The sequence below is a fragment of the Diplotaxodon limnothrissa genome, linkage group LG13 (assembly GCF_057381915.1).
Source record: "Diplotaxodon limnothrissa isolate DT_005_m linkage group LG13, D_limnothrissa_male_GT1.1, whole genome shotgun sequence".
Lineage (NCBI taxonomy): Eukaryota > Metazoa > Chordata > Actinopteri > Cichliformes > Cichlidae > Diplotaxodon > Diplotaxodon limnothrissa.
Window position 1 is genome coordinate 11,334,929 of NC_140608.1, and position 16,149 is coordinate 11,351,077.

Sequence of the window (16,149 nt, forward strand, 5' to 3'; positions counted from 1 at the left end):
TATTTTTTTTTGGGAAACCTGCAAAGCAAAACATTAATATATTGCAGTTCTCTTTGTTAGTGCCACATATGTTAGGAGCCACATGGAGAGCGAGGCAATGATAGAAATGACAGAAGCTTGTCTTATCTCCCTCAGTAGTTAAGCTGTCATTTCAGAGGCAATCCTCTAAAGCTTCGGCAGTGCTGGCTAGTGTTGTGGGATGGGATGTCTCTGAGCGTGTTGTGGGTTATGGTTGCTATACTCACAATGATTGCAGATAGTTTCAGCAGCCTCATATTTGATGGTTTTGTTCGCTTTCTCTTCTGTCTCCTTCTGTATGTTTCTCTGTTCCACTCTACTTAAGATATAAGCAGCTACCGCATGTCGATCTGCCCCTGTGACATAAGATGACGGCCTTTATGGGTAGACCTGGGTAGGCAGACATCAAAATTCAGACAACACTGGTCTTTCATGATTTCACGGAGGTTGCAAGTGATCATTACTTTACTGTCTCTTCCTTTAGATCATTCAGTTTGGCTTTGACTGCGGTTCAGGCATCGTGCAAACCAAATTTAAATGATGCATAAGTTGACATATGTAAAATGGGATTTTTGGCAGATCTCATTGCTCTAAAAATTGAGAATAGTTCATTTTACAGACTCGAGACATGAATACAAGGATGTAAAACTGTATTGACCAGATCTATTATATTCCATCGGAGCAGCTGGAGAAGAGGTTAACAGGGAGCTGCAAGAAGAGGGATTATATGTTAGTCTTAATGTGCTATGAGGCAGACAGCACATGGCCAGCTCAGGTGCAAACACCAGCCTGATTTGTCATGGACCACTCAGCTCAGCACCGAGGAAGATTAAACTGAAGTCATCACTCTCTCTATTCTTCCTGCAAAACACTGTATCATTTAACATTTCCTCCCCCACATCAAAGTTACTGAACTTGTCATGTTTCATTGTAAGTGCTGTTTACATCCCCTCAGTAGGTCTGAGGGAGTCTCAGGAAAGCCCGTTCTATCCTTGGGGAAACAGGTAATTCGAGTTACCACAGCCCACAGCTTTCATATGAAAAGTCCAAAGCTACACTGCTGTGATGTTTTGATTTTTCTCTCTGTGGGGCGCTAGCTAATATAGTGCTATTGATATTCCTGCCTGTGCTTCTGTTTAGCCTTGAGCTAATAATATAAACCATGAAATACTGTAATACATCTATCAATATAAGTGTAGGTGAGCCACATTCTACTTGTGTTTAATATGCAGCAATATGATGTAAACTGACTGGAGTAAAAACTCACTATATCCGTTTTGGTTGTATTGAAAATATACTATGTTGTGCACATGTTTTCCACTGCTAAAATATCGGCACTTTTTCGATTGATGTATTGGCCAGCTGCCGATTGTGATTTTGCGAGCAAATCGATTTATTTCTCAAGCAGATGAAAAGAATAAGTCTGTTTTTTATTCTCCCCATTACACTTAGTGCACAATTTTTCCAAGTATCTCCTGAGAATATAGTCAATTAAATACCCGGAATACAGGGAAAAGGAGAACTTTCAACTATTCCTTTACAAACGTTAAATATACATGGAAATACAGTGTATACGGCAAAAACAGAGTTTGTAAAGTTTAATGAACTTGAAAGTCAATATTTGGTATGACCACGTTTAAGCTTTCTTATTATTTCTTTAAGTCGTAATAGCTTTGGGGAGGCTATTGTGTGTTTTGTCTGTCCAGGCACTCTTTTGCTGCATCAGGAGTGTATTTAGGATCATTACCATGCTGAAAAATGCCAACTAGATGGTAGCTTTTGTTGCACCCTCAGAGAGACATGACTCCATTCTAACTTTTTGCAACTTTATTCTCCTCAGTTCAGGTTTGGAGTTTACAGGCAGCATAGCGCATCATCAGCAAAACATTGCTTTCACGTCTCAGACACTGTTTTTTTTCCCTTTTTTTTCTGCGCTTACTGATGACATCACTCATCTGAACTCTGACCTCCTGGAGCTAGTGAACTACAAAAATTAACTAGAAATGTGTCCAAAAATAAAACACAATTAAATAAGAATAGTATTTAGAGATTTTCCCAACGATTCAGAAAATGTAAGTTTTATAACTACTTTTAGAGCACAACACTTTTATATGTTGTTGAATGGTGAATCAAAATCTGAGTGATTAAAAAAATCTCCAACAATAAAATGGCTGAAATGTAGCCCCAAACCATGACAGAGATTCCACCATGTTTCACTGAGGTACAGCTGAGATACATTCACTGTTGTACATATTAATGACAATTTCACCCCAAAAATGTTAAATCTGGATTCATCACGCTTTAAGACCTGTTGTCATGTCTCGTGTTCTGTGTCAAGTCTTTGCTGGATACTTTTTCATATTTCTTTAGGACATAGCTTTTAGATACTGTTCATCTGTTGTAGATAGATTTCTAAGCCTGCCACTTTTACTTTTGCGCTCCACTTGTCCAGTTTTCTTGGATGTTTTAACAAGACTCTGCAGACCATGCTGAAATATGCCAAGTTTTTCACTAATAGCTCTTTGGAAGTCACCTTCTTGGTGCACAACATTTATTTTATGCCTGTCAAACTATGTTATCATTAGCATTTTTCATGGTTTCAACTAAATTAATGGAACACCTTGTGCGTTTTTGTGACAGGCTGCTAGTAGCAAAGTGCCCTAAGATCAGGGGCTAAACAGAATGATTAGGGCACTTTTGGTTAATGAGTAATTAAATCTCATAGGCAGGTTACTGCATATTACTAGTGAATGAGTTCATTTTTCCTGAGCTACAGCCTGTCATCGCTTCCAGTGACAGCAGAGAGATACTAGCTCACTAATAACAAAATAATGACGTCCCACAGACTGCTTATAGTCTCATCGCACAGATTTTTCTTCTCATTTCTGTAATGTGTTCATGGTGCAGATGCAAAGTTGCTTAACAGTCAGTAATGACTATTCAGCACATGGAATTTAATAGTCTGAAAATGTAAATCTTACATGTGATGTGCTAAATAATTTTAGAGTTTTAAAATCAGATATTGAATCTCTACATTATGTTTTGGTTTTTGTGAAACATCTTGTAAAACTAACTCAAGTAATTACTGAAGCAATTCAAAGATTGCACAAACATATCAAGCAGTTTAATATAGCCTTTACAGTGATGAACTTTGGACTGGTTACACCTCGGGTATTGTTACTAGGTTACATCAAAGGCAGCAGACATTATTTTTTATTTAAGATGACGCAGAATAAATTCACTCACTGACTTCTACCTTTTATACAAGCTTTATATTCACAGTGTCAGTACAGCTTGCATAACATCTGCTTAGATCTTGTTGAATTGCGTTGGTTAAATCCACAAAGAGCAGTGAATAAATAGCAGAACAGGCCAGCTGATCATATTCCGTACACACACACACAAAAAAAAAAAATCTACATTGTTATATGACTTGGAGACACAAATCCCCCGGGTGTAGCAGATCAGCCAAATCACAGCTACCTGCTGTAGCATCCTCTTCTCAGTAAGGGAGCAGTGCTGTGCTGACTGTGTTGTATTGTGTTCCTCTTCACTCTCTTTTGTGACAAACTTACAAAAACAAAGTTGGAGGTTATTATTGTTATAAATAATGTACAAATGTACAAAGCAAATTATTTTGAATGTATTGCAAGTCATTTATAAGCATACATTTGAGCTGAATGTCTTTACTTGAAATGACTGATGCTTTATTAAACATCACACAATTTGGTTTTGGTCTCTAGCATCATTGTAGATTGAATCTAAATCGATGCCTGACATCTGAGCACTCTTTGTGTTTTTCACTATAGGTAAATTTATTATCCAATCAAAAAAGTGCCGTCTCAAGATACAATGCATTATAATTAACAGTCCATTAACAAGCATACCATAAAGCTAAAACTCTGGCTTAACTCTGACTATGATTACGAGTGTGTAAATATAATAGTAATTGATTGCCCTTAAGTTACATTCATTAATTTAATCTGATTTATCCCCATTATTATATTTTTTTAGTGGCTGTGCCATTGTCTGTTTATCTGTGTTAGTCATACGACATACCTTGCCTCTATAATTTCTTCTCTTTAGCCAGACTTTTCTGTAAACCCAGAAATAACATGAACTCACTGGGCTTGTACAAAGGCTTAGTATCAAAAGGGGGAAAATGCCCTATATTATCAAAGATGTATTGCTTTCTCAGAAACTGGCAAAAACAATACACCATTGTAGCCTGTAGCAATGCGGTTCTCACGCAGCTTTCTTCACAAACACCAGTGAAGGTGAGGCAAGAGCAGCCACCTGCTATGATATTCAGAGTGTGTTCTGAATATAAATTTAGTTTAATTGGAAAAGAAAAACAACTGTGCGAGCAAAGATTATGCATAATCACAATAATTATTTCCCTCTGTGTATTACTTATTTTGAGGTGTGCTTCCTAATGAAGGCGCCACCTAGGAGGGAATAAAGGACATGCAAATTAGCGTTAGGGATGAATCACTTGGAGAGAGGGCTGAGGGCTGAAAAAAAACATTAAATCTGATTTGATTAATTAACAAACTCACTTTTACTCTGAAGGAAATGGCATCTTTTACAATTTGCCTGAAAATATTAAGACAACAGTGTTTTCTTACTTTAAATTACCAAGTTGTGTCCACATTACATCAATCATTTGGGTTGATTTTCTTCTTCTTCTTAAACTACTGTGACACATTTGTTACTGGGATATCTGAATTTGATTCAAGCAATAATTTTCCTGTCTGCTCACACACTCCCTCCAAAGGTCTGGTTCCCTGCTTTGCTGCTATTTGAAAACAAAGTGATGCCTTTAAACTGCAGTCATTTTGGCTGTTGCCACTGCAGTAATGTCAGATCAGCAGTTTTAGGTAGAAAAGTATACTACATTGCTGGCATTGTATTTCATGCCAGTCTCATTTGCGAGAAACTGTTCAGTGACACATAATGAGATGATTTGTCAAAAGCACAACAGCAATCAGCTAAATGATACCAGTGGGTGCTTTATAGTTTACAGTAAGTTTGAGGATAAGTCATTCTCATCACTGTGACAAGCATTCATGCTCAGCATGCATTCAGAAATTATGTTGATGTTATGACTACAGCAGTTTAATTGCCATTAGTAGTGTATCATGCTGCGTGCCCCCAACATGCCAGATTCAAACACCATTTGCTGCTGATGATTTTGATTGAACACTGTGGAAAATATTACCTCAAAGTTCATTTTTACTAATCAAGCCTTCTGAGCTGGACCTAGTCCTCACCTACTCATAGCACTGCCAACTTTCCCATTTCCTTTCATGCGCTCATTAAGTCATCACAGAAATCAGCCACCTCCAATTGAAGGTGTCAGCAATTATTAGCTTTAGTCGAGCTGTGGTATTTGACAGTGACATTGCATGCCTTTTTAAAAAGCCTGCAGAAACACTTTGACCTTTGAACCACCAAAAACACTCATTCCCTGAGTATACATATGTCTCCAAAAAACAATGAGTCTCTAGAAAGTGGTAAAAATACCAAGAGAGGTCAACCTTCGGTTACGGACACTATAATATACCTGAATGAAGCTAAAAATAGCTAAACAAACCCAGCAAATATTGGAAATGAATGTAAAATGCTCAACATTTCCTAATCAGCTCCTGCAGTATGCCAGTTGCCTCAGTAGCTAATTTCTAATGTGTCTGTGACTACAGGAAGGGGACAGGCCTGGTGACCTTGGCAGGATATCATGACAAAGAGTTTGTATCACTCAAACAACATACACAGCAGTCTCTGTGTGTGGGCTCTGATGCTCTTTCCATTTTAAAAGGACATTAGGGCTAATGGTAATGGTATCTCAGAGGTTTCCAAGCCCCTTTCCAGTACTGTCCTACACGCACAGCCAAAGAGCATAGTCCATTAAGAAAGCAAACAATGTGGATATTTTTCATAGTCCACACAGGGCACAGAGTAAACATAGCTACAACCACAAGCAATTAAAGGCTAATCATGTGCTTTAGCTTTTTACCAGTTCTCAAAATCTTGAAATTATTCTTTAATAACACAAAAGGGTGTAAGAGTAAACATTTCCAGGAATCTGCCTGTAAACTTGCAGGCAACATCCCTTTTACGCATTAGGTACTGAGGGCAAAGTTTATGTGTGGAAAAAAAAAATGTGTTGCTGAGCATTGTGCATGTGAATACAATTTTTTTTTCCACGTCGCCAAGCTGCAAAGGCTCATTACGATTATGTGCTTTATGTGTAAACAGAGTACACGTTAGCTATAGCCACGCTCATGGAAACATGGGGTTTGACACCTTTTGGCAGACTCTTAGCACAATTGTGAGAAGCTGCATTGTTTGATCCAGCCTGGGATTAGCAATGGCCACAGACTCCTTTGTAGTCCAGTAACTCCACTGAGTTTCCAGGAGCTAACCGATAAGGCTGCCATTCTGTGTACTGGCTCTGAAGTCAAGGCAGCTAATTATCATCCTCCTCTGGGCTGATTAATTTATTCAGTCTAGACTAATTTATTTAATCGGGTAAAGGTAATTCATTCGAATGGTATTTTCACACTTTCACTTCCCAACTTAAATAACCATAGCCACTTAATATTCTTTTTATTATCAAAAGCTGTTTGTAGCCAGTCGACTGTGGATGATGTGTATTGCTTCCTTGAACACCTTCTTCACATATCCATCATGTCATTCTAAAAACAGGCTGTGAGCAAAGTGTGTAAATAAACACTGCACTTGCTGCTCCAGGAGGGTCAATAAAACTACAAAGAGAAATGCATTTAGAGATCCTCAATGAGAATCTCATTGTTCATTCCACCCCTGCAATTTGTGAGGATAGCCCAGCAAATCAATACAAGGACCATTAAGCTTAACAAACCTGGTTTGTCTATAAACTGCCTGCAGGCTCTCTAGGACAGCCTGCCTACCTGTAAAGGCTTAAAGGCAGGTGGTTTATATAAAGCAGAACGAAATTTGCCTCTGACACAGTGTATCCTGACATTTGCTTGTCACTTAATACCAAGAACCTTTCAGGTGTCATGTGGTGACGTAGATAACCCCTCACATAACACCACAAATGTATGCCCTTGCACGCGCTCAAGCCCCCCCCCCCCCCCCCCCCCCCCGCACCACCACCATCACTGCTTGGTATGATTTGACATCGTGAAATGGAGCAGTGCATAACCGTTTCCCCATTATGCAAAGTTATATTACAGCTATTTTTTTGTAATCTCTGTCAGTCATGTCATTCTGTGGCAACAACCTCTGGGTGGCTGTAACACTGAGATATGGAACTTGAAAGAAACAGGATGAAGCCTAATAGATGAACCACAGCCTAATGCAGCATGCAGACACAATGACACATCAAGATTCAGCGCTGGAAATGAGAGCTGCTATTAAAAGTCCAACTCTATATATTTACTCTGAACTGATAGCACAGCTTTTAGCTTGAAAGAATGACATATGCCTCACTGTATATCTGTTTATTGCTGTTAAATTCAGTTCATTAGAGCATTCGTTTATTTTAATCATTTTAGGTTTTCCATTAATGTTTAGTTAACAATCACTATTAACAGCATACTACTTCTTCTTCTGCATAACAAATCACATTCCCTGTAAAATATTACTGTATAATTACATTAATGTTTCCTGTTGTTTAATAAAACAATATTGTTGTGGGATTGTTACTGTGAAAGTACAATTTTTACAAAAAAGTATTGCATAAGAAAATATTTCGATTTTCTTTCCTCTGTAAAACTCCACACAAGAGTATTTTGCTGCCTTCAGACACTTTTGCAAGCAGAAACACATGCAACAAACAATTTTTTTTCACCACTTAATTGCCTTACTTAGCCTTGCTGCTTTTGTAATGGGTAATTGGTTGTCATGACAGTCTATTCATAGCTCAGAAGCCTGAGCAACAAAAAAAACCCCTTACCAAATATATTTGAAGTCAGCATGTACAAGATCACTGATGGAAGCTTTCCTCTACTCTAATGTCTAGTAATAAAGGAAATTACAGAGTCTTGCTAATATCATGCAAACATGCTGAACTGGGTTTAGTTTATTCTTTGTGGTGGTGCAAGAAAATGTATTATTTATGTATGAGGTATCTGCGAACACTGCAATTATTTAACAAAATGAAACAGGAAATTTGGTCTGACAGCTTAAATTCTTTTAGCTTGCACATTTAAAGCTTACTAAAACCCATGTTTGCATGTAACATGATCATACTCACAACCTAGGTAGATTTCATCAGATGATTCTTTGTGTGCAAACATGACGAAAAGAGGTCAGATCTTAAAATATTCAGTCTTTGAGCTGTTGCAGAAAAACATGCAAAGCCAGCGTTCACCAAGGTCTGTTCAGAAAAGAAAGCACTATTAATGTAAGCTGCTAATGAGATATATACATTATGCTTAAGTGGACTGGCTTACAACAGATTTCTGCATGCTTCATTCAGTCATGGTGATTATCTGTTAGCGCTATTCGCAAGAATTTAGATTTTTTTTTATCATTGTCGACAATTAAACGCTGCAAAATACTAATTATAGGAGCTGATGTTTGGATGATGTATTTCCACCTTTTGGAACACTACAATTGCTGGTCTTCAATTATGTATGTATCTTCTAGCACATCTACTACTAATTTGTTAGAGCTGTTTCAGAATAATACCTCTCTAATTTGTAAAACAAAATATTACAGGTTAATGCTGCCAATTTCCTCATGTTCACGTTCATTTCCTGTCTTGACCTTTTGACCTACAAGAACTTCACTGGCCGAACAGTTAAGGTTAACTGCTGTATATAACTAATTTCTTGAATCATGAAGGTCCTGCTGTACACTGCTAAGCTTCCAAACACCCGCTGTCATGCACAAACACACAGTAACCTTTCTCTGTCACTGTGGTAACCTTTCTGGTAACCACAGTGACAGGCAAAATAGAGGTGGGAAGTAATGGAAGGAAGTTAGCCCTCTCGGTTGGAGAAGGCTGACCTGTGGAGTTGGGTTTGTTCAGGTGTGACATAAATGTAGGCGGCCAAGGTAAGGAAACTGAAATAACAGAAACTCTTTTTGGCAGCTCACCTTCTCTTTACCAAACTCACACTTCCTATGAGATATTAACCAAGTTCACTGAGGGGGTACAGGTATTAATTTCACTGGAAAAGCGCAACTTATTTCACTCTATATCTCAGCTGCCCCCCTTTTATCCATGAATACAGGTTTTCAAATGCCTACCAGAATATAACAGTAAATATCAAACAGTAGATACAACTGACTCCTGAGCTATTTGGAGGGTTGAACAAGAAATGAAATCACTGGGTTCTTCGTGTCATTGCTTGACAGAGAATTGGGGGGAATTACACTAGCTGGTGTAATTATATGAGTCAGACATAACACAGACACACACACTCTAAGAGAGCAAGAATGTAAGATAGATAAATACAATAAGAGAAAAATAATATTATTGAAGCTGCACTTTCTTCTCACTTCTATTATGACTTATCCTTGAAATACAGCAGCAATACACTTGGCATGGCCTGCTGATGTGCACGCATTTTTTTGACACAAAACATGGATGACAAATGCACTTTGAAATCTAGAGTAAATTAAAGCAAGAAGGCCACCATACATCCTCAGGCTAAAGCAGTGATTGATTCGTGCCGACTGATTGATTGACTGGTTGAAACAAGCAGTGAGCTGGCATTTTCTGACATCCTTGAAGAAAATTAGTGCAGACAAAGCCTATTTTTCAAGCACCTTGAAGACACTACTGATTAAGTCAAATGCTGCCCCTAGTCGTGTATGCACACATAACCGGAGAGAATCTTCCATCACACAAATGCACAAGTTATCAAAGTTTTGATGACAGAGTGAGATTTTCTCAATGACTGCACAAGGAAAATGCACACGTCAAGCACTTTTGGGTAGTTTTTGTCAAGTGTCTGTTCAGGGGATGGTGTGTGTGTGTGTGTGTGTGTGTGTGTGTGTGTGTGTGTAGGTGTGTGTGTGTGTGTGTGTGTGTGTGTGTGTGTGTGTGTGTGTGTGTGTGTGTAACCATTACAGAGGTTGCTCCCTAACACTGGCTGTGTTTGTCATTGTTAGAATGGTTTGGCATGCTATTATGGGTAAAAAAAAGTTTAAACTAAAGATAGATGCTGATTGGTCTCTTTCTGTACTTCTGTATGACATTATTAAATGTCATACATACTTGAGGGCTGTATATAATGTTACTACTGGGCACACTGAGTACCATGGCTTTAGTGTTCGGGAAATTGGTGTTCTCTCTATCCTTTTCCTGACCAAGAAATAACCCTTTTTCCACTGGAAAAAATATATAAAAGCAACAGTTGAAGCAAATTGAGCTGTTTCCATTAGAAAAAGTGAGGATGGGTCATCCTGTGTACGAGGACTGCACAGCAGGTATTTGCTTCAGCTGTTCTTCTCCTCTCCTCTTACTTTTCATTAGTTTTCATTTGATGTCAATTATGCAGTTTTTTTAGATTATATTTATATAATCTAAAAATATAATCTAAAATATATATATTTATATTTTAGATATACATTTATTTAAAAAAAAATCCCCTCTTGTCCCTGTTGTCCTTCAAGCTTGGGTCCTCTACCAGAGGTCTAGGAGCTTGAGGGTCCTGTGCGGTATCTTTGCTGTTCCTAGAACTGCGCTCTTCTGAACAGAGATCTTGGCTGCTATTCCTGGGATCTGCTGGAGCCACTCGCCTAGCTTGGGGGGTTACTGCACCGAGTGCTCTGATTACCAGTGGGACCACTCGAGCTCTTTTCTGAGCCCTTGGTACTTCTCTAGCTTCTCCTGTTCCTTCTTCCTGATGTTGCAGTCATTAGGTATCACTACATCTATCACTACAGCCGTTTTCCTTTGCTTTTCCACTACTACTATTTCCGGTTGGTTAGCCGTCTGTATCTGGAAGTCCCAGGATCTTAGCTCGGTCATTCTCGACCATCGGATGTCTCCCATTTTGACCTCGGGACTTCCAGGCCATACTTGGCACAGATATTCTGCTGGCAATTTGGTTATGACGTTCCATCTATGCCCTGCCTGCGAGCATCATGCACTTATGTGCTGCAATGTGCTGAATTGTCTCAGCGGCATCTTTACACAGCATGCACCTGGGATCTTGCCTGGTGTGGTACACCCCTGCCTCTATGGAGCTTGTACTTGGTTGCGGCCATCTTCTTGATGTACTTGTGGATGTTCATTGTCTCCTCCTGGTCCGTGGTACTGATACTCACTAGCCCCCCAGCATCCTTCCTTCCACTTAGCTCATATCCGAGGTAGGCTTGGTTAGCATGGGGGGTCTAGCTCGGGGACCCTTACTGGATACAAACGCCCTGGTTGGGAGTCGAACTCACGACTCCTGTTTCAAAGGCGTGGAACGGTATATACTATTTTTATCTTTTTCTTTCTTTCTTATTATTTCTTTGTTTTTGTTTTTTAAATGTATCGCCACCAATTGGATCACATAGGCAAGCAAAGCATTTTTTGGCCATGGCAACTTTGGAAAATTCTAAAGGAAGATGCATATCACGTCTTAAATGTCACACTTCGCTGGCAGCCAGCCCCGAGGTTGTTGATTTCCAAACTCCACGGGGCACTATGCCGCTGACCGCAGAGGTGTGGGTGGGATACAAGGTGGAAGGAGGAAAAAAGTGTTTCTTGCGTTTGCCAGCTGCTCCTTTAGCTCACACAGAGATTGATGTATGTGCATGTTTGTGTGTTTCACACAAACATGCACATACATCAATCTCTTGTGTCACAGTTTCACTGCCTGTCACCATGGTGACACCCTAAAGCTACAGCTGTCTGACAGAAGACTGACTGAACTTGCCGTGATTTGTGAATTTTGTGGTTTTGCATAGGCTTACACAAATACTCTCGCAACTTCAATTGGCAATCAGCTGAAAAAAGGCAGAGTTTTTCTCCTCTTTAGGTCAATTGTTAATAACAATCACATTCACATTCATCATCCACTTCCTCTGTGGATGCTGTGCAATGATTAGAATTTCATTCAAATATGAACACGTATTAAAACAGATGTTGTTTTCCTTCAGGAAATGTTTCACTCTTCTCTTCTCTTCTCTTCTCTTCTCTTCTCTTCTCTTCTCTTCTCTTCTCTTCTCTTCTCTTCTCTTCTCTTGCTCTATCAGACCCTTGCCCCAGGCATGTTTTTTTCTGAGTGACATTCACTGGTGGCACATATAAAGCAGGTTGATATTGATCTGGGCTGAGCAGGTGATGGGTTAAATCGATTATGTATGTGACAGCCCTATTTCCTAAACTTGTAAAGCTTACTAAAGAATGCCTCCAGTCAAACAGAAATAAACAAGATGAAAATGCACAATTTTGCAGTAGTATCAAAAAAATCTGTGCATTCAGTAGTGATGTGAGAGACTTCTTGAGATGGCAGAGACACTAAATGGCAGCTCTGAAATGCATGAACTAAATCATAGAGTCTTCCTTTATCAAAATGAAATGTCTAACTTTGATAATCCACAGTTGGAAACGTCAAAGAAAGATTTGATTGAGATGTTATATTCAGCACTTTATCTGGGTGGGTACTGTGACGCAGAAATAAAAAAAAAAAGACTGATGATTCAAAACCAATCAAAAGGAGATTTAAATCATCCTTTGGAAAGAGTCTTAACAGCGACAATATGCCAGGCCATGTTTAATCATGACAGATCTTTAGAAACTGCGTGGGCGTGTGGGAGGGTGGGTGAGTGCAGGCAGAGAGACAGACTGGAAGACAACGTGCACTCATTTCATACATCGTAACATTTGGGCATTTTAGCATTTTTATTTTGTATAAAAAAACGTGGCACTATTCTTTTTTTTTTTTTTTTTGGAAAAGCGATAACAGTCATAAAATGTGAAAGGGCAATAAGCAGCCTTTGTGAGCTTTTAAGGATGTCTGACCTGGGTATTTTTCAGGTGCATTTTTAGAAAATGCATTCATTTATTTGAAAATTACCACTGTGTTTCTGCTGCTCCATCAAAACATGCTGTCATGTTGTCTCAAATGCTGGTAAAATAAGAATACCCTGATAAAAACAACAACAACAAAAATACTTTAAATAGTGTTTTATGTATTTTTGTCACATATAACATCTTTGGATACTTACATTTTTTCTCTATAGGATGAATAAAAATGTAAAATAGAATCTGAATTTAGGCCTTCTGTCCTGAGCTCTTCACACCAGTCATGATACTTTTTTTTAAATTACTTTTTTAAAAATTAATTCTATTAGATGACATTTCTTTTGAGAACATAGTGGAGTAGAACATAGTAGAATGAATGAAAAGTCAGGATTTTATAAGATGTCTCTGATAACACTACCAAGAAACCTTGACTCCAATAAAAAAAAAGACTGTAAGCTTTAGAAAACGAATTTAATCATTTTCACAGCAGCTATTTCTCAGCATAAGCAGCTCCAAGCCAGTTTCTAGATGTGTAACAAAGACAAGTACAATATAATTGCAATTACTAGTCACGAAAAATCATAAAAAAGGTGTCTGGAAAATTCATTTCTTTAACTTTTATATATTTATATAATCAAAATGTTGGAATAATATAGACAAAAAGACTCATTGAGTTAATGTCTGCATACTTTGTCCTTTATAAATGCCAGAGTTACTAACAGAAAGAGTTGACAAGGAAGAGGTTTCAGCCCCTTAATCGCAGTAGAAGTCCATGTCCTGAAAGACAAGCAAAACATCAGGTTCTACTTCCTAACATGGAATGGGAAAAAAAAGTATTCATTCATTTAAAAAAAAAATGTTGCATAAAAGAATTCAATGTACTAACAGTTGTTTGGATCTTAACTGTGTTTTCTGTAAACCTCTGTGTCTCCTTCACCACAGTTGCAGGGAAGTATCCAATGATGCCCATCTGGTCCACGTACCGCTCACTGTAAATCTGCCAGCAAAAATAATATAACTCCAGCAAATTAGCATGCACCACACTCTATATGTATTATGCATAACCTTTCTTACAAAACTTGACATAATGAAAAGCCTGCTCGTTTCAGATACGGTGGACTCTGATATGCAACCAAATGTCTTTTCTTGTCAGAAAAGCCAGAAGGTTTGTGTTTGTTTACCACAGCTGTTGCACATCTTCTGTCTTTCACAACTCAAGTGTACAGTGCCATTAAACAGTGTACAAAATCTGCACATACGCTTCCAGACCAGAAGACTCCAGCGCCCTCTGCTGCAATGAGTTTGGAGTACACATAAACCACCTGACCCTTTCTGAGGTTGAGAAATCGGCAGTCAGGAGATATGAAGTAATCCAAGACTGTGGCCATGGAGAGAACATCTAATACAGCACAGGAAAAAATACAAAAGAAGAATGCGAAACATAAGCATCTACTGTTGATTTTGAAACGTGCTGCATCCTGCATGCTCTGCTATGCTTCTGTTTTTAATGCTCAGACTTACATGAGCACTCTGCATCTCCGCAAATCTTCTGGTCTGCTAGTTTATCCATATGGACAGCCCTCGTGGTCTGGTGGAGCAGTCCCACACACAACAGAATCACCAGTGGATAACCCATCCTCGCCAAAAGACCAAGAACAAGCGACTGTTGTGAGTGTGTGTACGTCCGCATGTGAATGCAGATGTTTGATGGAACTTAAGACTATAAAAATCACAAACACTTCTCTCAGCCAGGACAGAATGGGCTGAGCCCCTTCATCACACATCGACTAGCCAATCAGTGTCGAGTCTCAGAAATTCCACACTCTGTAAGTATTCATTTCCATCAGGGGAGTTGGCTGACTTTTCTCAATTCTCAGCCTCTTTGCAGAAAGAAAGTTTGCTGTAAACTGTAAGTGTTACACTCTATAAAAAAACACATTCGTAAGCAGTAAAGGCCTTTAAATGCTATTTCTTTACAGTCAACCAGCTTTAAGATTTATCAAATCGATTTGACCATAAACCATCTTCAATAAATATGCAAATAAAGTACTGTTCAAAAGTCTTATGCTACCACTCATCCCTTTTGCCTCCAAGAAGCCAGACTTTGTTGTAATTTTTTAAGTTGTCTTGAGGACTAGTTCTTTAGTTTTCTTTGTAGGCCTTTCAAAGGTTTTCTTTGAACACTGGCTGCTGACTCATTTTCTGTCCACTCTTTGCACCTGACTACTTTCACTGACCGACCTATGAATCACTGAAGCAAAACATGTTTACTTAACTCATAGAATCAACCAGTGTTGAGTCTACACATAACAGACAACTTCGCAAATAATCTATTTTAAATTGTATCCTTTTAGCTGCCTGTTGCCAAAACACATCTATTGTTCCCATGTCTTTAACTGAATTCCAGAATAATGCACAAGATAACACAGTTTGACAGGTATAAAATAGTATTTTTGCACCAATAAGGCAATTCCAAAGGCGCTATTAGCTAAAATCTTGCTGTATCTTGGCAAAGTGTGCAGTGTGTCCATTAAAACATTTGAAATTGGACAAGTGGGGGACAAAACAAGAAGCAGCCTACAAACCTGTCTATAGCAAATGAAAATCATGCTCTTAATAAACAGAAAAAGATCCACCAGAGACTTGACACGGGAGCTTAGATGTATATCTGGGCCTTCAGTTGATCCATCTACTGTTCACTGAAGCTTAATCATCAATTATCTCAGTGGAAGTGTGGCTGCTTAAAAGGGAAGCATGCTTGCATGCTTAAGAAAGGGAAACAGTTAGAAAACGCTGAAGTATGCCATATTACACAAGATCATCATCAATATGTAAAAGGGAGGTCAGGTTAGACGTACAACAGTGAGTGCCTACAGCCCTCTGTGAAACACAGCAGCAGTTGTGTTAGTGTCTTCTTAAAATTGTTGCAAGTATGATTGTAGAAAAGTACTATCAGATCCACCATGCAATGCCATTTCTGTAGTGTGGGATTTGCAATTGCTTAATTTTGGCAACGATCCAAAACACACTGAAAATGCCTGGATACAAACACACACACACGCACTATCAGTCATGGATTGACCTACTGAAGCAGTGTGGGATCATTTTGATAGCGAAGAGAATGAAAGGCAGCCAACAACCAAAAGAAGAGCTTATAATGTCCTGGGGAACTA

The 16,149-nt window shown here is 38.7% G+C and overlaps 1 protein-coding gene across 1 annotated transcript; it reads right to left on the reverse strand.

Moving 5' to 3' along the window:
- Nucleotides 1-13,576: 13,576 nt before the first annotated feature.
- Nucleotides 13,577-14,670, reverse strand: LOC146619887 (otoraplin-like). The gene is made up of 4 exons (XM_085369480.1): nt 14,498-14,670; nt 14,236-14,375; nt 13,863-13,973; nt 13,577-13,753 (listed from the first exon to the last, which is right to left on the reverse strand). The coding sequence occupies exons 1-4, from the start codon at nt 14,664-14,666 to the stop codon at nt 13,730-13,732; spliced, it is 444 nt and encodes a 147-aa protein (XP_085225606.1). The 5' UTR covers nt 14,667-14,670; the 3' UTR covers nt 13,577-13,729.
- Nucleotides 14,671-16,149: the final 1,479 nt, after the last annotated feature.